This window comes from Camelus dromedarius, chromosome 14 (assembly GCF_036321535.1).
Source record: "Camelus dromedarius isolate mCamDro1 chromosome 14, mCamDro1.pat, whole genome shotgun sequence".
Lineage (NCBI taxonomy): Eukaryota > Metazoa > Chordata > Mammalia > Artiodactyla > Camelidae > Camelus > Camelus dromedarius.
This window is the reverse complement of record NC_087449.1, coordinates 13,415,928-13,441,154: the sequence shown is the minus strand read 5'-3', so window position 1 is coordinate 13,441,154 and position 25,227 is coordinate 13,415,928. Positions and strand designations below refer to the sequence as shown.

Below are 25,227 nucleotides of genomic sequence, written 5' to 3'. Positions count from 1 at the left end.
CACATTATGTATCTTTGATTTTTTTTTAATGCATTTTGTTACTTAAATTTCATTAGGGGTAACTTTAACATGAAAAAATTCATAACACTGTAAACCAGTTTTCCCAATCAGGAATTTCCAGACATCTTGGATTCCTTGAAAGATATTTAAAGCCTTGGGTGTATAATACAAATTTGACGTTATATCATACAGATCTATATTTAAAAAGCAGAAAATCTATCCAGCTTTCTTGTTTGACTTTTCCCTAGATCATGAGTATGTAAATGTGTGTGTGTGTGTCTATGTGTGTGTGTGTGTCTGTCTGTGTGTGTGTGTGTGGGCGTGCGCACAAGTTTAAGCTGTTTGCTTTACACTTTTTTCTAGAAGATAGCAAAATGCTAAATGTTTTAAGAGAATTTGTCAGCTAACAAGGAAGGGAAACTTTTGATCTATATTTTACAACGACTAAATAAACAAGTAAAAAGTCCAACATTCACATACACTTAATTGTTGAAAAAACATTTCTGAGCGCCTTCTTAGGGCTATAGGTACTTGCTAGGTATAAGAAACGCAAGATACAGACCATGTTCTCAAGGAGCTTACAGCCTGGGAGAAGACATATTTTTAAAATCGCTTCAAAACAGGTCTAGAAACATAAGAAACTGTGTCTCTTTTGAGAGGCTTGGTAAAAAGGGAAGGATTCTAGAGGAAGACTTCATCAAGGAAAACTTTAAATTTTAAACATACAATCTTAAATTTAAAATAAAGTCTCAAAGGGAGAAAATATGCCATTTTTTCAAACTTACATTTTTATCTTTAACCATATGCACATAAACACTGGAAGCATATTAAAAGTGATTACCTCTAAGTAGTGTTAGTCATTTTTATATTTCCTCAATTAATGTATTTACTAAAAATACAAAACTTGAAATTTTAGACCATATATGAAAAATGAACAATACATTTTCTAGAAAAGAAAGTTGATACATTAAACTTCAATAAAATGTTCTAATACAGAAGCCAAGACACAGTTGTTCTATCCTAGATACATTTATGAAATGTTCATGTTGTGACAGTTTTACTCAAATAGTTTCCTTAATATGAACTCTAGGAACAGAATTGTATCTAGGTTTAAGTGACATTCATGTATAAAGTTTAAAGAAAAAGTATAAGACTTATTCTACCACTATTTTAGAGCTTAAAAGTAACAACTACATTTCTAAAATGTGGCTAAATAAAAGAATTTACCTCATAACTTCTATAATCTACTTCCACATCATCTCCATACACATTTAGTTCCATATTCTTGTGACTGAACACTGTAGCTGGTTTAGGATTTCTAGGGTTGCATGCCATATCATCTGCAAGCATCAGAACAATGTGACTAGGAAAAAAGAATTTTTTCAGTAAATACACTAAATAAAATCAAAAAATTTAAAAGATACATTTTATTTATATTATGTAATAACTATGTGCATTCTTTTATTAAAAATAACAAAGTAATTACTGAGTACATATTTTAAAAGCTTTAATTATTTTTTTCATATCCTTATGCAGTATAAGTTTTAGAGTAGAGAAATTAGAACAATCTGGCATGAACTTATCGACAGAACTTTAAATTACTAACTTAAATTTTTTCCCCAAAAGAGCATACTTTATGCCATACAGCAAAGGGAAGCTAAGCTGACAGAGAAAGAGCTACACTGTTTCCCCCAAAGATTTTTTTAAATTTTAGTAATATTTGACACTCTCAAGACTTAGAGTTAAACTATGATATTTCAGAGAATTTAATTTTCAGAATCTCAAATGCTTAAGTATGAAAACATGCAATCAATCAACAAGTACAATCTCTGCACCACAGGAACACATCTCCAGTGCAATCATTCCTCACTGGCTCCACTCCATCTCCCTAACACCATCATCTCTAGATGATGGTGGACTAGATGCTTCCTGCTTCCAACTCTCACCCTCTTGTTCATTCTCCTTACAGCCATCAGAGTGATCTTCCTTAAATGAGTCAAGTCATTAAACTTTCTCACTTAAAACTCGCCAAGGACATTCCATTATAGAGGAAAATAGAAACTCCTTACAAGGTCTAAAAGGCTCAATGTGGTTTCTGTCTATCTCTCTAACTTCAGCCCCTACCACCCATGTTCACTATATTCCTTCCACACTGGCCTCCTTTCTGTTCCAGGAATATGCCAAGGCTTTCCCAATTAGGGGCTACTGACCAAATATTTAGACTTCTTTCCTCCCAAATCTTCACATCATTCCAATCTCACCTAAGGTACTCTATTCTCACTACATGTTTTACCTCCTATAGGTCATTTACAAATCTGAAATCCTCATCTCCCACCACCACCTCCAGTAGAACATAAGCACTTTTCTGAGGCAGGGGCTTTATCTGTCCTGTTCACGGTATCACTCAGGCTTAGTAACAGAGCCTGGCATATAGTAGGTATTCAATAAACATTCACTGAGTGAATGAAATATTTTCATTTTTGTATATATTTCCTTTCAGAGAAAATTACAAAGTCTCTTTTAAATACTCTTCATCCTGATCTTACCATTAAAACTGGTGAACAAGAGTCAGGCAATTCTTTATTCTACCACACACTTTCCCAAACATACGGGAAAAACTAATGCGGCATACGTAATTTACTTGGCAAGAGACAGTAAGAAGAAAATGTTCTGCTGCATATGTTCCAAATACATTAAAGTTCAAAATTGAAACACTGTGATTTTTCTTGAAAATTGGTGAGGTTTCTATTTTGACAGGGTTCCAGCCCTGCCACATTCAAAGATCAGATCTTCAGCTGTTACTGATTCATACTCACAGAAATGATGAAAGTTATTCCTCTTAGACTGGAAAATATCTTCTCTTTTTAATAACTTAAAATGATTTACATTAAATTATTATCAATCATATTTTTCTTTATAAGCCACTATTAAACAAGACTGAACTGAGCTCTAAATCTTAGTATAAAAATAATAATATTCTTTTAGGTCATGTTTTTTATTTAAAGTTAATTTCATTCCATGAAATTAAATAATTTTTTAATATCTATATAATGTCAATTTCATAAAGAAATAGTCATTTCCGCTTAAAATTATAAATTCAATCAACATTTTTCCTACAGATAATTTTGAGCTTCAATATAAGTTCTATAACCTTTGGTTAACATGATCAATATTATCACTGAAAAATCATTACATTTGTAGATAATAAATAAAAAACAGGACAGAAAACAGACTGAATTTCAAAGGTTTAGAAATCCAACAATATATTCTAATGCACTGTTTCTGAAAGTTAAGAAATATTTGGAACTGTTTTCTGGAGAAAAAGGAAATTCTCACTTTGTCCAAGTGTTAAGTTATTTGTATAATAATACTTAAAAAAAAACTACAAAAAATACAAAATTATAAATTAGATTCTAACAGAACTATCAAACTAATAATACTCTAAGAACATTAATTCGATTTGAATGATGATGTTATTTTGCTAAAACTAAATGACTGTTGTACTTAACAGGAGAAAGAGATAACTTCAGGCCTGGTTCTACACTCCATTTTTTTCCTATATTTTGACAACCACACTACAATACAATTTGATGATGTAGAAAAATGTCTGTTTGCAAAAGTATGTCGCACAAAATGCAATTCATAACTTCCAGGCTCTGTTTACTGTTCAGGATAATGAGATTTTATATTTAACTAAGCCTTTGCCAACAAATATTCTTTGAACACCATTTATCATGAGATTTAACTTGCTGCCTCCTGAAACTGTCTTTTTCACTTGAATATCAGGTTAGCTTCACAACAGTTATTTAAGTCTTCACTGAGTGAATATCAAATCAATCACTGCTAGAATCAAGACCAAAAAAAACCCCTACATTGAAGACATACTACTACGTTCTTATGAATAACGCTATCAAGTTGCTTTGCCATCTTTTAAAAATTAAGACAAAAATTCCTCAAATATATTTAACTGACAAAGGAATATGATATTCTTGCACTTTGGGAATCCTATACTACCATGTGTGATGACTCAACTCTCACACTTTACTCTATTCAAGGCCCTGCAAAACCTACATCACACAGCAAAGTACATGGTAATATGGCCTTCCCTCAACACAAAACCAAAAGAAAAAGTGAGCACTTGAATTTTACAAAGTTCAAACTGGGTTTGAAACAAATAGAGTAGTTATTTATGTAAGTAGTTGCCACATTTTTTAAATCATGAATTCCTGTTAGTTAAAAAAAAAAAAGTGAAGGCACAACCATATACATCTACTAATTTGTAAGTCATATGTATCTGCTACTTTAAATATATAATATTACTGAAACATGTTTTTCCTTCATAGATTAAAATAATAATAATAAAGAAACTAATATCTTCTTCCCTTACCACTATTTCGTGTCTATCTAATAGAACCCCCTGATCATGCTTAAACAGATTTTAAAGATCAACACAAAAATGAAATTTTAAAACTTCTCAAAACAGAAGGCATGAAACCCAATTTGAGAAACACATGTGAAGGGAAAACGGTTTAAAATAAATACTCTCCCATCATTATGCTTCCATAATAGTGAAGGAACAGGTAAGCCCTGCATCAGGGCTGCTCAGCCTTTTTTTACCCTCTTTTCTGAAAATTTCCCTTGGCCCAGTCAGGAACCAGTAACCAATGGGTTAAAAAACTTAAAAAAAGAAAACATTTTAAATAGATAAATAATCTTTCGCAGCCCTTGACCATTAGAGTACGAAGTTTCAAAAAGCATAACCTTTCATTTATAAAAGGTTGGTATTACCATAATAAAAATTTTTCACTGAATGAAATTTAAATAAATTACTGTATTGGTCAAAGTGCTTTTAAGCCATTCCCTTAAAACTGCTATGCATTCTATAGCCATGCTACCCTAGAGCATCTGTAACTACCAGAGCTACACCCAGCTTCTCTTCAACATCACCATCCCAATCTAGAATAGTAGCTGACGTTAAAGCAGCAGGAGACTTGAGGATCACAGAGATCTTTGATGCTCTCTTAAATATCTGGATTTCTGCTTACAGGTGTTGCTTTTTTTCCCCCCAACATAAATTATTCAGAATGCTCTGTGGGTTATTGCTTCTGCAGTAATATCATCACTACTGGACCAAGCAAATTCAACAAACTTTGCAATATAATTGCTAGCTTGATGCCAGGGGGTAATTTCCTTTTAGGTTTTTCTTCTTCCTTTTCTTCCATGTCTTGAAGAATCACCAAGTTAATAAATCTCACCACCAATACACTATGAAACTAATTATAACAAATCTGCTAGCCACAGGTGCTGGACCATCAAGTTTTTCTGAACTACTTTCAATTTGCCAAATGTCAAACAATTGGCATTACTAAACAATATTATGCCAGATATTCTGTACTTACATTATTAGAAATAAGACTCAAAAATAAAATTGCACTGCAGAGACAGGAAGTCAACAGCAGCAGACATTTACATAAGGGTCGAGCTAGGTAGCGACAGGCACTTATATTTAACGTCACATGTGGTTTAGTATAACACAAGTAATAACTAACATTTATTGAGCAAATGGAATATCTCCAGCACTACATTAATAAAACAAGCACATTACAGGCATTATCTCATATATTGTTTCCAAGATATATATTATTACCATCTCTGTTTTACAGGTTATGAAACTGAGGCACAAAGTTAAGTACATGTCCCAGGTCACACAGCTAATAAGTAGTGGACTTTGGATTCAAATCCAGTTTGTTTGACATGAACATTTCCTTGTAATAATTCTGCATTATCATTAATGTGAACTAGCGTTTGAAAGAATTTAATGATCTGTTTTATATTGATTAATTAATCAACTCAAGTAATTAAGTTGAATGCATGCACTCATTATTGCTGTTCAATATTTTGGCAAATAACATAAAACAGGCCCTTGAAATTCTAAATGGAACCATCCAGAGGCTGTAGCAAACTGTCAAATTGAAGAATAGCACTAGAGCACTCCTTTAAATGTACTAAGGTATAACTGAAAAAATTAAGTGCCCACTTAAATGCAAAAATCAGAGAACAGAACATCAAAGAGATACAGAGGCTGAAGTTCTAGACATTCTGCAATCAATTCCCCAAAGCCTCTGACTCTTTTCCTACAGAAAGGCACTGAGATTACATCCTACTGCTCGCCCTTCTCTCACCAAGGTCTTTTCAGACACCAAGTCTGCCATTTTCACTCTTAACCATCTGTACCTGCACCTGTAGCCACACGTATGTCTTGACTGCTTCATCTCTGCTTCAAAACACGCCCCAGTATTAACCACTCTTCCACTAACAGAGGAAGAGGTAAGCAGTAGAGATGCCTCACCCACCTCTCCCCCTTTCTTGTCAGAGTTCAAATTAGTATTGTGCAGACAAGATTCTCATCTCTTTCTTACTGTTTTCCATGGCTCAACTTCCCACTAAGTAGTTTACTGACTTACTCAAGCATGCCAGCCTCAAGGCTTGGAATTCAAATCTGTGCATTATATTAGCAAAATTATAAGTTATTAAATTTCTCAAACATTTGGGGTGACTCACAGAGTCAAAATAAAGAATGTTGCATTAATGAATGCTACGATTGAGTATAACCTATTTTTGTCAAAATATATAGAATAAAATTTGTTTTAATCTTGATGTATTCAATATGGTCCATCATAATGGAAATCAATACATGCAATCCTTCGCATATTCTCATGTTTAACAGAAATTTTACTTTTGTTATTTTTCCCATATGATCCCTACTGATTTAATCAGTCTCCCCACTGCATCTACTTTTATGACAAGTGTCTTGGAATCTTGCTTAACATCATTAGGAGATTTTTACAGTCTGCATGTAACCTTATTAGAGTGCTATGAACAGTTTTCTAGGACTTGACCACCATGCCTGAATTGTACATTTCGCCTGAAAAACATCATTAATAAACCTTCTCTGATATATCTCTATTCTCAAATGGCAAGAAAGTGAAAAGGTTATCTTATTTCCTCTAGGCATTTAGTAAGATATTCTTAAGAAGTAAGTTCAGATATTCTTTTCATTAAGAACACTTGGATGACTATGCTTCTGAGGTATCACTTTTATCAGTTTTTTTTTAAAAAATCTATTTGGCAAAGGATAAAATACAGACACAACACTGGTGGTGAAGAGAATTTTACCACCATCTCTGCTTTTCAATTTGATCATAAAGGTCAACAGGACAACAATTAATAAGGGAAAATACAAAATGGAGACTATTACAGACAAAATGAAAGGGTAATTAACTGGAAGACAGTAAATCTCAATTAAATATAATTCAACAATCTTTAAAGCAATATAATGGTGTTAACTGAAATGAATTTGATTTAACCATTCCATATTAAATTGTGTAGGCATTTACTATAAAATTTTACCCAAATTAACAAATTTGGATTTCATATTTTAATAAGATTAGAAGTTATGGAAAAATGAAAACAAGGTAAGATTACAGGATGATGGAAACAAATATTTGTTGAGTTTACAGTGTGACAGGCACTGTGCTGCAGCCCTTTTACATACTTCATTCTCATTAAATCACAACAATCCTGGGAGGACTATTACTGTCTCCATTCTAAAAGAAATCCAGCGAGGTCAGATCACTTGCCCAAAGTTGTATGGCTGGTAAGCAGAAATGAGATTTGATTTCAAAGCCCACACACTTTCCACCCACTACTACATTCTTTGGCAGAATGGAGTACGTTGCCTTTCACTCTTTCAGAGCCAAAAGAAAATCTTCAATAATTTCTATACTCACATCGACAAATATTAAGGGGATATCACTTTTCCTAAGAATCTCATCATAGTATTTCCATTTCCGATGGCTCAATGAAATTTATGCTTTAAACTTCATTACAAATATTTTTAAGTTTTAAATAAACAATTATTTAATTTTAAAGCTATAGATTTTAAACTGTTTTCACCTTTTAAAAAGATACTGAAAAATCGTCCCAAAGTCTTTTTCAAATTACAATAAAATCTGACTAAGACTGCTTGGGGAATGGAATGTTCTGATTTCAACTTTTTTCCAAAACCTAATACCTACCCATTGCCCCTGTCAACACCTCCACCCTGCAACCGACCACCATGGACCCCATGCCCTGCAGCCACAGCCACAGCTGCCTGTGTTGCTACCTCCTTGGTACTCACTGTAAGATCAGGCCACAGTTTTCAAAGAGTAAACATACTCCTTTCTATCATCACAGATTCACGGGGTTTCTGAAGGACAGTGAAGATTACAGCCAAGCACAGTATGACCTTTATAGGGACAAAAGAGCTATAGAAATTCATTACTACTCCACCAAGAAGCCATGTTAAGAGCAGTTAAATGGACACAGAAGTGCTGAATTAAAACCCACAGAGCATTGTCTAGTTCTGACCTAGACAATGGAGTGAGCCTCAGCGCACTTCCTCTGTGTTAATCAATATTAAACGACTGAAGACTTGCTGCTTCTTGTTAGGAGTTCATTTCATTCTCCATTATTCCCAACTTCATACTCAAGGCATAGAGAATTTCAAGTGGAGTTTGTTGAGGTTTCTTTACATCATATCTGTGTTCAATTTACTTAGTCCTTTTACAATCTTAATGAGTTTTGTTTTTTGTTTGTTTTTTTGTTTACTAAACTAACATGTCTCGCATGAACTGTCTAACTCCCATGGAAGTCACACACAAGAACATGGTATTTCTTATCATATAAAATCCAACCAAAGGGACCTTAAACAAAGTTATTCAGAAACTTAAGAAGTATGGATTACCATAATAGTAAGAGTATGTGAAGCAATATATGACATTGCTCTCAAGGAAAAAGAAGGCATCCATGTTCTTGACTGGCCTTTTGATGAAGGTGCACTGCCATCAAACCAGATTGTTGATGACTAGTAAAGTCTTGGAAAAATCAAGTTTTATGAAGAACCCTGTCACTGTACTAGGGTGTATTGCAAGCCTTGGAAGAGCTCCAAAGCTTGCCGCCGTAGCATTAATAGAAGGTGGAATGAAACACAAAAATGCAGTACAGATCAGAAAGCAAAAGCAGCATGGAGCTTTTAACATCAAGCAACTTTTGTATTTAGAGGAATATTACTCTCAAATGTGTCTGTGCTGCAAAGACTCCAGTGGTCAATGAAACTGAGGTACCTAATGCTACTGTCTTAGAAGTAGAACTTCAGACAGGACCTAATTTGTTGCACATTTTAGCCAAGAAGTTGGCTCAGTGAGTAAGTCTACTGAAGCTTTTATAGGAGTACAGAATAGCAGTTTTACCAGGTTATATGTTTGGCAGAACCTCTATGTTTAGGTTACGGTCAGCCTATTTTGACACTTAGCAAAAGTCTTGCTGTTCAGCATTTAAAATTTATTTATCATTTGTTTCAATTCCTAAAATCACGCCATCCTGAGTTATAAGTCAAGTTTAAATCTATTCCCATGCCAGAATCTTCTCAGTACATAAGAAATTTAGAAAGACAAGGTATCAAAATATCCAGTTAACACCTGCATATTTTTTAGTATCACACAGAACTAAAATCCTAGGATTTACGAACACTTTAGACCTTATGAGTTTTACTCCTTCAGTCATGTCAAACAGTGATTCGTTTGTTCACTTTATGTTTACGTTTGCCCTCATTCATACCAGTACACAACAGGTTTGCATAACCATTGACTTCTGTTCAATTTTTTACCAAGCTGTATGGTGTTATTTAATATCTTTCTATAAATCTCATTTTGTGCTGTTATGAAAAACCTGCATCTTGAAAATCTACTTTGTGCAGAAGTTTAATTAATCTCCAAGCAAAAAAAGCTTTACAATTAAATTAATGTTTGCACTTTTGTGTACAACTTAACCAAAACAGCCTAAAAAGAAAGGGAGAGGGCTATTAAATATTTCTAGTAAGATACTGCCTTTATCTTTTGCAGAATATGTAAAACATGTCCTTTAATTTAGTAAATATTTTCTAAAGGTAGAGATATTTCGCTATTGTAGCTAAAAAATTCTTAATCATAAAATTTTTGAAATTCCTGTTATTTTTCCATACCTCCTGGAAGTTGTTTACCAGCTATTATTTTTGTCTGAAGTGTGTTTTTTTTTTTCTTCTCTTCCCAACTTCCCTTGCAAAAAAAAAGTGGGGTTTCTGCTAGTGAACTGAACAGACGTCTAATTTTTTATGTCTTTTGACTTGTGTAACTCAGTATTTGGATACTTGACAGTTTATTATGTAACTGATCAATAGTGATGTGTATTAATGTTAGTTTAACATATATTTATATTGTCTTATAATATGTGGTTACAGTTCTGTGGGACAAATAATTTGTCAGTGTTCTCCAGCTTATAAAAACCTAGTGCGAGAGCTAGTTCACTTAATTAGAAATAATGAAAAAAAAAATCTAAACTGCTTTCTTGAATAAGTACAATCTATTAAGAACAATCTTTACCAGTATTTAAAGCTAACGTTTGAATATCTATTTTTATTAAATATAATAGAGATAGAAGAAGTACAGGATACTAAAGTAGCTTTTACTTGCCCAGAATAAACCCTGAAATATATTTGTAACTCAAGCTCCCTAATATGATCTTATTTGATTCCACTTTGCCTATAGTACGGTGGAGAAAAATTGACAATTCAAGTAAATTAAGTTTTGATTAATATGGGTTTTGCTTTCTAACATAATATATCTGAATTTCATGATTTGAAGCCTTTGCAATGGATATAATTAAGAATAAGTTAATGGGTGGGTGTAAGGATTTAATGTCAGGGTACATTTTAATGAACTGAGTAATCTCCCACTCATGATCAGGTCAGATTCTTGGAAACCATTAATATAAAACCCTGTGAGATATCTTTTCACCAAAGAAATCAAATTATGTTCACAAATGGTAATTTCACTTATCCTTTTAACACCTCTGAGTCAGATATAACATGGCAGAGAATTACAACATTGTTTCTATCAAATCTCCATTAGAAGTCCTCGGAAATGTCTTAGAAATTCTCATTATCATCTCATTATCATCATCAAAATTTCATTATTTTCCATGGTGAAATGTCATGTTGAGTCTGACTTATTCTGAGGTCATTCCCAATGCCACCAGCCAAGCATTTATATTTTTCACAGAAGTTATGGTTTACTCCTCTGCCCTTTTCTCTTCCCTGTGTCCCCACTTCAGTTTAAATTACAAAAATTGGCAAGTGTATTCTGAACACCATACGCTCTCAATATATATTTGGCTGGAAAAGGGAAGGAGAAAGAAGAAAAGAAGAAAGGAGGAAGAAAGAAAGAGAAGAAATAAATTCAATTAGTGTGCATTCTGCCCCTACCAGCTGTCTTTTTTCCTTCCTATTTCTCAGTCCAGCCTGGAACCTACCCAAAGTCATATGACATCAAATGCATCAGGCTCCTTTTATTGGTGCCCCAGTACAGTTGTTCCCTAAGGCGGCCTTAGTTCTGCCACCACACAGCTGTTGACATTAAACGTCATTTTACCTCTCAGGAACACATTTTTCTCACATGTAAAATAAAGGATTTCTCTGGACTACTAATTTTGAGGGATATAAAGACAACTTTTATCTGAAAATTGTCAAATATGAAAAGCTTCTGAAGATTAAAAACAACTTTCTATGGTACAAAGACCTGAAAGGAAGACAGCTGTCACTGTGGTGGATTTTATGGATATCAAAAAAAGGGAATTTATAGTCAAATTATTAAAATTAATAAGAGTTCAGCAAGTTGCCAGAGCAATATATAAAACCCAACTGCCTGTGCAACAGAAGTAAGAAAATATATTTTTAAAAGGTACCATTTATAGTATCAACCAAAAAAATATAAGACAAGTAAATATTCTACCAAAAATGTTTATGGAGAAAATTTCTAAATTATAAAAGTTAGTTTAAAACCATTAAACACACAATTAAATAGAGATATACCTTATTCATAAATGGAATGATTTAATATCATAAAGAAGGCCATTCTCTCTAAATTAATCTAAAACTCAATGCAATGCAAATCAAAATCCCAACAGGATTTTAAGAACTTGACAAGCTGATTCCAAACTTAATATGGAAGAACAAGACACAAGAATAGCCAAGACAATTCAAAAGAAGAAAAAAGTCAAGGAAATCAGGTTACCAGATATGAAGATAGTGTCAGGAATGAAGATATTCTGGGGTTAGCAGAGGGAATAAGCATCTCTCACTTCTTTGACTTCCCAAAACCTTCCTAACTATTTACAAATCAATAAAGAAATTTCCCTTTGCTCCATAAATCTCTTCATGGTCCTCTTAGTCTTGCAAATGGATCTTACTTATTATCTAAACATAAGAGCTGTGGCCAAAATGCTCCTTTTAGTATTGTCACTATTCTCAGAGCACATTTCAACTTCTTAACTATTCTAAATGCTTACCTATTCAAGATATTATGTACTTCACTAAGAACATCCCATGGAGAGGCAGACAGATCAGCTGCCAACATGAGAATAAAATGACAGATTGCTCAGAATACATGTCTCTATATTCAAACACTATTATTTACATTTTTACAAAGTATATGAGAAAAAAAACTGTTGGGAAATGACAGAAGACAAGAAGCAGAGCATTCAAAGGCATGAGTTAGTACTATCTTTACAGTAACTATGATAATATATTGCAAATTATTTACAAAGCACATTTACTATGGTTCCAGTCCTTTTGTTCATAAAAAATAGGTAAATTATAAAATAAAACTATTAATAAAATAAAATTTTATATACATTTAATAATTAAGAAACTTTTATAAATTAATTGTAATGGTTTAAAAAAAAAAATTAGCGAACTCCCTGTACAGAGTACTCTGTAAGGTTCCACATAGTGACACAAAGGAAAGAAACATATATGGGTAGGAAAGGACAGCACACAGGATATTCTAAGTGTTCTAAGTGGGATGAATGGTGAAAAGAAATAGAAATGGGAGTGAAAAAACTACCATGTGGTAGATGTCAGAACAAATCAACAAATGAACATAGTAAGTTGGGATTAACAAAGCAGAAAAGACTGAAGACTGGTTGAAAATTTTGGATTTTTTTTAGAGGAACAACAGAGTCACTGCAGGTTCTTAATCGTGGGAGTGAAAAGACGAAAGCAGTGTCTGAGAAAGAGAATTCTAACAGCTGTGTGTAGGATGAGCTGGAGGGGGAAGAAACTAGAGACAGGGAATAAGCAGCTAGAAAGCTGCTCAAGTACAGAAGCATGAAGCACATGAAGCGTAAAATAATGAAGACCTAGACAGTAATAAACACTATGGAAAAATAAGAAAATGGGAAAACAGAGAGACATTCCTTATACTATGCAATTAATATTAGCTATTTTCATAACACCCTAGCACCACATTCAACATGTAGATATATATTTTTAATTAAATAAGGTATTAAATGATCAGTATGCATAATTATACCAACCTCTATAGAATTGCCATAAGAATAAAAAGAGATCATGATATTAAAAGAATTCTCGAATTGCAAACGTTACATAAATATTATCTGTTGTAATTTCTTAGGGAGGAAATAGCTGTGATATAATAGAAATATTCCAATCATAAAGTCAAAATGCCTGAATTCAAATTCTGCTTCTATTATTTAGCGGTACCTTTAACAGACCTTAAGCAAGTCATTGAACCATTCTGAGTAACCATTTTTAATACGTAAGATGGGGTTGGAGGCGGGGAGACTCTCTCATAAAGGTCCCAAGGAATAAATAATTCATTATAAAACCCCTAACACAGTCTCTGAATTATGGTGGATAGTGCATGTGTGTTGCAGTAGGGGTGGGGGAGGAAGCCAGAAACAGGGGTCCATTTTGGCCGACCTCCCCGAAGAGAAAGCTACAAGCATTTCCAAAGAATCGTAACAACCATGACCTTCTCCATATTATTTTAATCAGAAATTACACAAGAAAATTCCTGAAATATCTTATTAATGCTTACCTTACCCAATACCCTCTTACATATAAGATCTAACCCACAGCAGCATAAAGAACAACAGTCAAAAGTTATATTGCCAATCTGATTTTAAAAACAACAGTAACAGGCAGTGATTTTTTTTTTAATTTACAAAAATATTACCAGAATTCAAATTTCTAATTCTAGTATTTATTACTTGAGAAAGAAGTTAAAAGGGACAAAGGACAAAAAAAAAATGCATCCTAAGGGAACTTAAATAGTAGGAAGGCAAGGGATAAGTAAAGCTGCAGTTAACTTGTCTTAGGCAAAACTCTATGGACTTCTATCTGGTGGAAAGAAACGAATTTTAAGTTCCCTGGTGAGATCACCCTCCCCACAGACCCCAAAAGTGGAAATCAGGGAATAGTTTATAAAATCTACTACTGAGCATTTTTAGCTTAAGAAACAAGATCTAACGAGACTATAAAAAAGCAATAGTCATAAATATTTCCTTTCTAGCCAGGACCAACTGGGTTCCACTTGACTAGGGATCTTTAGCATACTCCTCATTCATTCATTCATTCAGCTCTGCACAGTATGCGAAAGAGTGCACTGCGAGGATTATAAACATAGTATCAGAACCAGCCATGAAGAAAGAAGATCAACACATAGGAAAAAGTGCCATGATAGAAGTACAAATAAAGTATTTACGCGAGAAGGGCCAAGAAAGCTTAAGGGAATGTATGAAGTGAATCTGGGCATAGGAAAACCAAGAAGGAGGGAGGAAGGAAAGAATTACAGATGGAAGGATCAGTATAAGGCAATGAGAGAGGCCAATACAGGGACTTACAAGGAGGAATTGGCTGGAGCATAAGGAACTGAAATTAAATGATCAGAGTACCAGACTTGGACAGACTGCAAAAGCCTTGAGTTCCAGCATAAGGGATGTGAACATTATTTTGCACACACTAAGAGTTTATGAAAAAGAGATGAATAAAGGTTTAAATTAGGAATACTAATCTCAAATAATAATTAAAATATAGAGCAAGGGGAAAAATAGAGTCAGAAAAGCTGCAGGATTTAGCTATGGAAATAAACAGTTTATCAGATAGGGATCATTTCAAAAATTCACATCCACTCAACTTGCAGTAGAGTTAAATTATATTTTAAGAAAACTTAGATACATATTTAACTCCATAAACTTAATTCTTATGCGCTGAGCCAAAAAAATAAAAGGAGAGACAGATCTCATCCAGCCTCTTACTCAATGTATTTATTCCCCAAAGTAAACATGAGATGAGACGGGAGCTATGACTCTGCATTCCCTGTCAGTCTCAGTTCCCATGTCCCTCTTACAGCATGAGCACCTCGATGCTAGTGTTAAAGATATGGATAGATTTTTCATATAACATGTCCCTTAATCCAAAACCACTTCATCAAATGCTCCACCAAAGAAAAAGAAAACCGTAATTTGCTCTAGCAATGCTCTAAAACTGGCTGTGTTTGACTTCATAAAAGATAACACTATACTGTACTTCATGTGCTCTTTAAGAAATTTACAAGAATAATTTTGGCCCAATTTCTGCTTCACATACTGTCTTTAGAACTTAACCCCTGTTTAATGCCTTCTCTCTTCCCCAGCAAAACAGGGATTTAGACCAACAATTATTTTAGGACACAAAATTTCCTAAAAATAATGAAATGTTTCAAGAAGCTAAAACCCGGCAAAGAGAAAACAAAATCTCTGAGGGTGGGTAAGGTTACAAAAAGCATGAGCACAAAGTACGAGACCCCCGTCCTCCACAGAACTTGGTCGATAACAGTTAAGCTGGAGGGTAACAGTCAAGCTGAGTATCTTCTGAGCATGTCTTTTTATTGTCCCCCATCACCATTAAATTCCCTTCTCTGAGTCAATATTTCGGTACAGTACTATAAAATTCTGGTAACCCATGTATCAAATAGTCTTTTATAACAGATTAACATTTGCTAAAATCTAGACTAATACACTTTAGAAGACAGACTTTTTTTACTTTTAAAGTACAAACTTGTCTGCTTTACCTAACTGATTAAAGTATTTCCAAGTCACATGTTTATTTATCCAATACCTACTGAGCACCTACTATGTGCCGAGAACTGTGCTAGATGCTAGAAGCACAAAGTGAAATAAAATATAATCCCTGTTCCCTTCAAGGAGTTTATAATCTAATGAGGGAGACATACTATGATTAATATATTCATGTTATAATCAAAGTACATACAAAGGATAAGATAGAGATAAACAAGGGGGCCAGGGAATGCTTTTCTGAAGTATTAGGGTAAAGTGAATTTGGAAGCTCAGGTAAAAGTTACAGCTGTGCTTCCTAACTTGATTGTCCACCAGAACCATATATAGAGCTGATGTCTAGGATTCACTTCAGATTTAGTGAATTAGCATCTCCAGGGGTGAAGCCAAGAAATCAATATTTTTAACATGCACCATGAGTGATTCAGAATCACAGCCAGGTTTTGTTAGCAGTGAGCTGGAAGTATAGACAACCACTCCAGGCAGAAAGAATAGCTCAGTATGGTCAGAGTATGTGAAATACATACAGAAAATCAGAGAGAAATCAGAAAAAGGGTACTGATATGACTAATGTGACATTTCAAACAGGATCTAAGAAACTGATATGAACTTTCAAAATAAAAGGCAATCATCTGTTATATTTTAGTAAATGATGTCTGACATGAACTAGTTTCTTACTGAAGAATACAGGAAAACTAAATGCAAATACTTTGCATTGCAAGACAGAGGTTAAATGCTCCTTTAAAAAAGCAAATAAAGTACAAAAAAAAACCCAAAATGGACCTTTATGCATAATTTTTATTAAATGCAATGACCAATCATTTTTCTCAGGATACACATCCTGAGAAGTTGTATGTCAGAAGTTAGGATAATACTGTTTTAACTTGAAAATGTTCCATAATGTCTAAAATAAATTCAAACTGTATTTTGAAATTTAAGCTTTAAAATGGAAAAGTGCTCTTAATGATTAAAGTTTCCAAACTGTTATTTCATAATAGTTTATTACTTTCTGACTAAAAGTTTACTTATAATTGTATTTTTATACTTAATTCCAGGTAGGAGTAAAGTGAGACAAGCCACCAAGGAGAGTATTACCATAACAGGCTAAAAGCCAAATAGAATCTTTTCTATTGATCTGTTTGTTAAGTAACAAATGGTTTAAAGCATCAACTGTTTAAATCCCCAGTTAATTCCTAACAAAGACTTCATACACAGGGAGGTAGATGGGAAAGGATTTGAAACAGGAATAAGCTTTTAAAGAGCAGTCTTCAGAAACCTAGGGACAAACCTAATTAGAATATGTAAAACACATCCTAACAGTTATAGTCTGTTTCTTAAAAGCCCCTCTAAATCTTAAACCATTTAGACATATCCTAATGCTTATAGACTAGACAAAGATTCATTTGCCATAGTGAAACCTACTGCCAAACCACGCACAGTCATTCCCTGGAGGAGCACATAGGATATGGAAGCGACAGTAGTTTTAAACCGAAGGACTAAGCACATACACCTATCTGAGGAGAACCAACTGACAGATAATAGTATCGGCTAATTACAAGAAGAATACTTACACTTGCTATAACAAATCATCCTCTCAGACTTAATTGAATGTACTTTTTAAAGATGGTATTACCAAGTTATCTTAATTTTCAGATGAAATACAGGAATTCAATTATAGTTCCCAGGTTAGAGCTGTCAGCTTCTTACGCTAAAATGAACTACTGACACAGACTGTAAGATGACTTTGTTTCCTGAGTCATGCACTGCTTCCTTTCTGCTCCTGCAACACTTTATACATATCTCTGCTCACTTTTCACTGCAAGGACCTAAATCATGCAAAGAAGGTACTATTATCACAATGTAATAGCTGAGGAAACAGGCTTAGTACGGCCAAGTGATCGAATCAAAATCACCACTAAACCCAGATTTCAAACTCAGATCTGTCTGACTGCTAAGTTTTTTCCAAACTACCTCACAGGTGGATAGAAACACAGGACTAAATAAATCAAACCTAAATAACTGAACTGACTGCAGTTTCTTCTCTAACTGCTTTGGAAGTAGCAAAAATACGTCTATCATATCTAACAAACCAAATGTGGAGGACATGCATGTTTTTTCAATATTTATTTTTTAGTAATTCCAAATACTTATTTTACTTCATTATTCAAACTCTTTTGTTTGCCTCCAGACTGAGATTTTACAGATTGTTTTGCAGGCTTCTGTATGAAATACATTCCAAGACGGATGCCTATGAAAGAAACCCCAGCTACAAGAAGCTAGTTCTTTCTGATCCAACTCGTGTTTTTTATCTTTTCTTTCAGTCTCAAGCTCAGATTCAAAGCTGCTTCTTTCTGAAGATCGAAAGCCTGCTATTTCCCTTGAATGTGGTTCTTCTGAGGACTTGCAAGTGCCAGACTATCTGGCTCATGAAGCTTATTCTTATCAGGAATTATTAGGTGGGTGTGGGAGTTCCACTGAGTACCTGAATCCCCTCGTATGATTAGGAAATACACCACTTTCTGAGTCCTCATAGAAGGTAGAGCCCCTCTCCCTACATAGAAGTTAATGATGCCATATAGTCACTCTTCCTGTCACCCCTGCAGCACAGACATGGGCACTTCATCTATGCGCCGTCAACATTACATTCCCACCAAGGACTCTAAATTAAGAGCTAGAGACAGTAAGAAGGTGGGACAGCAAAGGTCAGATTTTGGCAGAAGGCAGTAGTAGCAACAGTAAGTGTCCAAAGGCCATGGTAGCAGCTATGCAGTAGCTGAGTCCAGGCTTAAGCAATTCGAGGCTGCATTACTGTCACTGGGCTGGTTTCATGCTATGAAGTTTAGATGTGAATTTTCCACATCATCTTCCTTCTTCCTGACTCTTTAAGGATTCAGCCTTTCCAGCACTTTGGTAAACTAACAGATATGTTTTCAGTAAATGTCTTTTCTATTTGAATCAGTCAGAATTGCCTTCTGTTGCTTACAATTAAAAACCCAGACTGAGGCATTTAATAATTAAATAAATGACACAACAATTATACTCTATTTTTATCAAATCTTTTTACCTTAGTATTGACTGTTGTTTTATGTTATTTGCCATTATGGTCTTTAGTAAGAGCTACTCTGTACATGATGGCATGCTTTAACAACAACACAATAACTTCAAGTTAGGTTTCTTCATGTTTTTCAGAAGTGACACAAAAACACAAATATAATAACAATTATCTAAGGGTGGTTTTCACTGGGGTTCAGAGTTAAGCTTTATCAAGAATTCTTACCTGTCAGGAATACCTAGCCTCTTGACGCTTCTATAAACAGAAAGAGTATTTGCAACATGGCGATAATTAAACCAGAATCGGGACGTACACACCTGAAGTATTAAAACAAATACATTATTTTTAGGAATCAAAATAAACCTGAGTTACAGAAGTATTTCTCTGTATGTAGGATATAGAGATGCTTAAAAAAAGAGTACATCATTATTCAGGCCTAGAAACAGCACAACACAAGAAGAATTGTCAATAAAACCAATCTCTCTAGAGAGAAGGCTTTCATAACCGGTCTTAAATTTAAAAAACCACTCAGCTTAAGAGAAAACAAATCTTTGGGTAATCAAACACTGAACTAACTTAGTTACTCTCAATTTATGTGATTCTATAATGTTCCTCTTTTTAAAAGATTAAATTATTTAGAACCAAAGACAATGCCCATACTCTTTTCATAGAATAGAATATTAACTGCCTTAGGTTATATAATATTCCTTTCACTCCAGTCCTAATTTCAGTTGTGAAAAATGGAAGATAGAGACTAAAACACAGTATAGAAAACAGTTTTTATATGCACATAAGAGAATGTAGTATAAAGAAGCTGTTGAACTGAACAGAAAACTATAAACAATTCCAACAAGTCTTACCCTTTAAAAAAAAAAAAAAAAGAAAGAAAGAAACTGATTTCTAAAAAAAGATACCAAAGGTACTAGGAAAATCTAATGCCATGCCTCAAAAGTTAGCCCTCTCAAGCATTCATTCCAAAGGAAGAAAACAGAAATTGGGACTGTCTGGTAGCATACCTACCCACTAAACACCCTCCCTCCTCCTACCACATGCCTCTGCTGATAGTAAGTATAATGATAGTTTCGAGAATAGCACAAATATTCTTGCCCCTGCACATAGAAAGGAACTACAAAGTTTTTTTAATTAAAATCTGTCTTCAACCTGGACTCCAATAAGGAAAAGACTAAAATTCTTGACTAGATAAAAATGTGAAACTCCATTAAGTCAAACCATAAAATCCTACAGAAATGAAAAACTTGAAATAATTATAATTCAATAAGAAAAAGATGAACAAGATAATTTTGAAAAATGGGCAGAGATCACAGCAAGCATTTCATAAAAAAAGTATTAAAAATTCAACATCTTGTAATAACCTATAATGAAAAACATGAAAAAAGAATATATAACTGAATCACTATGTTTTACACTAGAAACTAACACATTGTAAATCAACTACAGTTCAATAAAAAAATTTCTTTAATTTTAAATGGACAATAAAGTCGTACAGATGCTCAACTGCTATCATAATTTTTTAAAAAACTGGTTAAGTATCCAAAAGTCTGACCATTGATACTATTGGCATGGTGTGGAGAATGAATACTCATATCCTACTCATGGGAATGTAAACTAATATATACCTTCTAAGAGAGTAATTTGCAACATATATCAAGTTCAAAAATGTACTTCTTTTTATTTAGCTTGTGTAAGTATGGGAAAAAAAATATTCAAGAGTTCTCACTATATGTTGCCTCTATTAGCAAAAATCAAAACCAAAAAGCTAGAAACAAAATCACTACCCATCAGTATTATTTTTTTAACCATAAGTATGGATTATCTTTATAAGTTTTTTATTAAACAAAGATAAAAATGTTTTATTCAAAGCAGATCCTGAGACTAAAATGGAATTCAATTTTCCTTCTATCTCCCTCTGGTGGCAAGTTTTCTCAATCATATTACAAGAGTAAAGGGGCCTTTCATTTACCTCTGATCATCTAGTCAAGACTAAAAACAAATTAATTCAAAATGAGGGGGAAAACATTTATATTTTTTAAAATTTCAATTATACAACATTGAAACAAATGTATGTTTTACACTTTTAACTTGTCCCTGATCAAATTTCATAATTTTCCATTTAAGAAAACACAATTTATTGAAGTCTTACTATACTGAGTTAATGTGTAAAATATTGCACAAAATATGAAAACTGCAGTTGTGAAATGCTCAGTAATAATTCTTTTTCACCCTCTATTTCTCAACTGAGATCCCGGTTACTGAGATTGGAGAGGGGCTTGGTTTGAGTTTTCCCAGAACAAGGAAGATTTTAATGTGTGTGTAGTATAAGCTAATAGGCTCCTATTCTAAGGATGAGCCCCTTGGCAATTAGTTGTCTGCACACCAGCAGTTATTCCCTCTTTTAAGAATTCCTTCAGAGACACTAATCACGGAAGTGCCCTTCGCTGCCTGTAGAGCAAGTTATCCTCTCATCTTGGTGGATCATGGCCTGCCTCCTGACGGTTTTCTCCAACTTAAGTGGTCACTGAAAGCCTATCATCCTTAACATGAGCAGCTTTTGTTCAACACCTTCATAAAATCCCGTGTGAGGGGCAGCATATAAAAGGTGTTCTTTCCTAAAGAACAAGAAAATGAGTCATGAACCCATGTTACTATTCTATTTAATCAAAGTAACAGGAAAATTAATTTGTCTTCTTCTAAACTTTTCTGTGTAATTTGAATTTCCTACAATGATCATTTATTTTTGTAAACAGAAAAAAAAAGCAATTAAAAAATAACATAGCCTAAGTAGAGAGTATCTATAAACTAATATGATAGATAAGAAATACAATTACTAGTTTCCATCATTAAAATAACTCTACATTTTATAAAATGCTTCCCTTAACAACAGCACCCCTAATTTATTTTTATTTTTACTTATACATCACCACTTGACAGATATACTAAAGGCAAAGATTATTATTAGTTGATGTGGTCAATAAAATATAGCCCAATCGAAATAAGGAATTTCTGTTATAAGATAAAAATTTTACTTTCAAGAATTTGATTCACACAAAATTTCTCAGACACATATCTGATGTAAACAACAAGGTGCACCCTTATAGAATACACTTACCAAAACCGCCCAGTTGTTCGTATGGCCGCTTCTAAAGAACTGTTCTGCTTGATCCTATTAGTTAAATAATAGCAAAAAGATTAGAAGAAAAAGCTACATTTCCCCAGAAAAAATATTGATAAAGGCCAGTTAAGATTCATGAAGTTGTAATAACAGTAAGTCATCACTGTGTAAATGTATAAATATTCTATTATTTGACCTTATGAAGGACAAAACAGTTTTATTTTTTGATGGGGGCCTTATTAGGAGAGGGACTTCTTTTTTTTTTTCAAACATTTACCTCAAATACTGTCAACTTTTCCTGATACGCTTCTAGCTTTAAACTGTGAATGACTTATTTCACGTCTTGATTCTACATATAACAATACCATTCCTGCTGAAATTTCACTCAATATTCGTTCCTATTCTGTGCTGAGCGTTTCCTAATATTTCACTTGAACTCACCAATACATTTGATCTGACACATTCTCTAGCATACTTCCATGCACCATTCTGCTAACCTGTTAAATAAAGTAAGTCTGAATTATATTTATCATGGAACATTACAAACCTCAGCATCCAATACCAACCAGACACTGAATGAACATGACTGATAATGAACATGAATATAAATGAACATTTAATATATATAATATTATATATTAAAATAATAGTAAATATAAACTATAATGACCTCAGATCTGCTCCCAAATAGTATTAATTACAAGAACAGTCAGACTGCCTGGATTCAAATCTGGACCCTACTACTTACTAGCTTTGTAAACTTAGGAAAGCTGCTTAATGGTGACTGGAGCTGTAATTTTCAGCTGGCAAGAAAATTTCAGGGAGAATAAAACAAAAAATGCACTCAAATGTGTGTGTGTGTCATACATACATATATATATATTTTTTAATCTTTCTCAACAGCTGCAATAGATGCTGAAGAAAGCAATGTGCTACAGTGGTTTAGGAATCTGAAGATCTGGGTTCTAGCCCAGCTCCTATCCCTCACCTGGCTGTGAGATTGGGGTGAGTCATTTAGCTCTTTAGACTTGATCTTCTTCATACAGAAATGAGAGTTGACCCAGTAATCTCTCATGTCCCTTCCGGCTCCAAAATTCTTACATCATTAAGACGTCAGTGGGAAATGAGATGGCAAAACACTTTTGTGATTGTTTACACAATACAGACATTGCAAAGTTATTCATTCATTCTACATATAGTTGGTGGAACACCTATATGTGCCAGGTACCATGTAATGTACAGTGATCCAAAAACCACTAAAAAGCATGCTGCTTTCTCTCAAGAATCCCACAGTTCAATAAAGAAGACAAGCAAGCAAACACCTTACACAATGTAACATTCATTCATTTATCACATTCATGGGGCACCATGTGCCAGTCACTGTCCTCAGTGCTCAAAATATGATGGGCAAAATCAGTGATCGTACTTACCTCCAAAGAGGTTACTATCCAATTTGATAGGCACACATTAAGCAGATGAGGACAAACTATAAATTCTATAAAGGTAAGATACCCAGTACCATAAATAAGAGTGTAATAGGGGGACCTGACCTGATCTGGGAAGGGGGAGGCGTGAAGACCAGGGAGGGCAGGGATGTCAGGGAAGTTTTCCCCAGAAAAGTGACATTTGGGTTAAGATCCAAAAGATAATAAGAGGGAAGATAATTCTAGACAGAGGGAACATGTGCCTTAATGACAGAAGAAAGCTTTAAGTTTTCAAGAAACTGAAAAATTAGCATAACTGTAGTTTTGAAAAAGAGAGAACCGGAGGTGCAGGCAGAAGCCAAAGTATGCAAGGCCTTGTTTATGAGTCATAATCAAGATTTAGTTCTTTATCCTTAAAGCAACATTAAGGTGTATACGGATGACATGATCAGATTTGCAAATTTGAAAGTTACTCAGGCTGCAGCTTGGAGAACAGACTGGAAGGAAAAAAGAATGACTTGAGGGAGACCAATTAGAGAGCTACTGCCCTCAGTGAAAGATGATGGAAGGAATAATAGAGTACAAAGCATACATAGGTTACCACAGATGAGTGCTGTACTAGCTAAGTGCACAAATTACAACAGTAAAGGCAAAGGTAAAGGATAGGGAACGATTCTATGGAGGTTAGGCTTTTGCCGCATCTTAGTAAATGAGCAAACAAAAGAAACAGGAGGATTAAAACCTGGTAATGTTAAAAAAAAAAAAAAAACACAGCAACTGCATAACTACAAAAAAAAGTAGTGGTATGAGTACTACCAAAATGAAGTATACAAAATAATCTGCTAGAACAAAGGAGGAAAATGGAACTTCTATTGACATTTATCATATCTAAACAACATGCTTTATAAATATTGAATATACACATTAGCAGTAACTCATGACTAGACAGAGAGAGTGTGTGTGCTCTCTATCTTTTTTAACTCGTTGGGGTGTGTATTCAAAAAGTCTTGAGTCCACTCATCTAAGCTCTAGGTTGGAGGTGGTCGGGAGAATGGTCTCCTATATGAAGACTGGAAATGTAGGCAGACACCACATCCTGATGTTTAAACTGTATTTTGTATGCAATGGGAAATTATTGAAAGGATTCAATTAAAGAAATAACTTGATCAGGTTTACATTTGATGAAGACTAGAGGGGGGAATTTGAAAGCCTGTCGGAAACAAGATAAAGCTACTCCAATAGTCTAGACAAGAAATGACCCGGGCCTGCAGTGGAACTGGAGAGGTGAAAGCAATTTCTAAAGTTCAGAACATAGAATTTAGTGATGATTAAAATGTGAGCTACAGAGAGGAGATTATTTTTTAAAACCCAGGTTTCTAGCTTACGAGCAACCCCATAGGAGGTGGGGTAGGAGGAAAATAAAATTGGGGGCACAAATTTTCAAATATCGGCTGACTATCCAGGCCTCTTAGCCAGCTGGATATTCGGGCCTTAAAAATGATGCTAGAGATGTAGGCTGCAGAACTGGACTGAGGTATTATCAGAGTGTAGGGGATCGTAAAAGCTTTATAAAGGGCCAGAACGTCGTGTGAGCGAAAAATGAAACACCGGGCCCATCTGATTCCTAT

General features: G+C 34.1%; 1 protein-coding gene and 1 pseudogene across 1 annotated transcript in view; one reads left to right on the top strand and one right to left on the bottom strand.

The window, feature by feature from the left end:
* PIGK (phosphatidylinositol glycan anchor biosynthesis class K) overlaps positions 1-25,227 on the bottom strand; it is an 86,102-nt gene that overhangs the window by 60,429 nt on the left and 446 nt on the right. The window contains exons 2-4 of the mRNA XM_010989051.3: positions 22,173-22,226; positions 19,271-19,362; positions 1,228-1,363 (exon numbers count right to left, since the gene is read on the bottom strand). Of these exons, the coding sequence (XP_010987353.1) occupies positions 1,228-1,363; positions 19,271-19,362; positions 22,173-22,226 (282 nt within the window). The remainder of the gene's footprint in view (positions 1-1,227; positions 1,364-19,270; positions 19,363-22,172; positions 22,227-25,227) is intronic.
* Positions 8,662-9,178, top strand: LOC105096673 (protein tyrosine phosphatase type IVA 1-like; annotated as a pseudogene).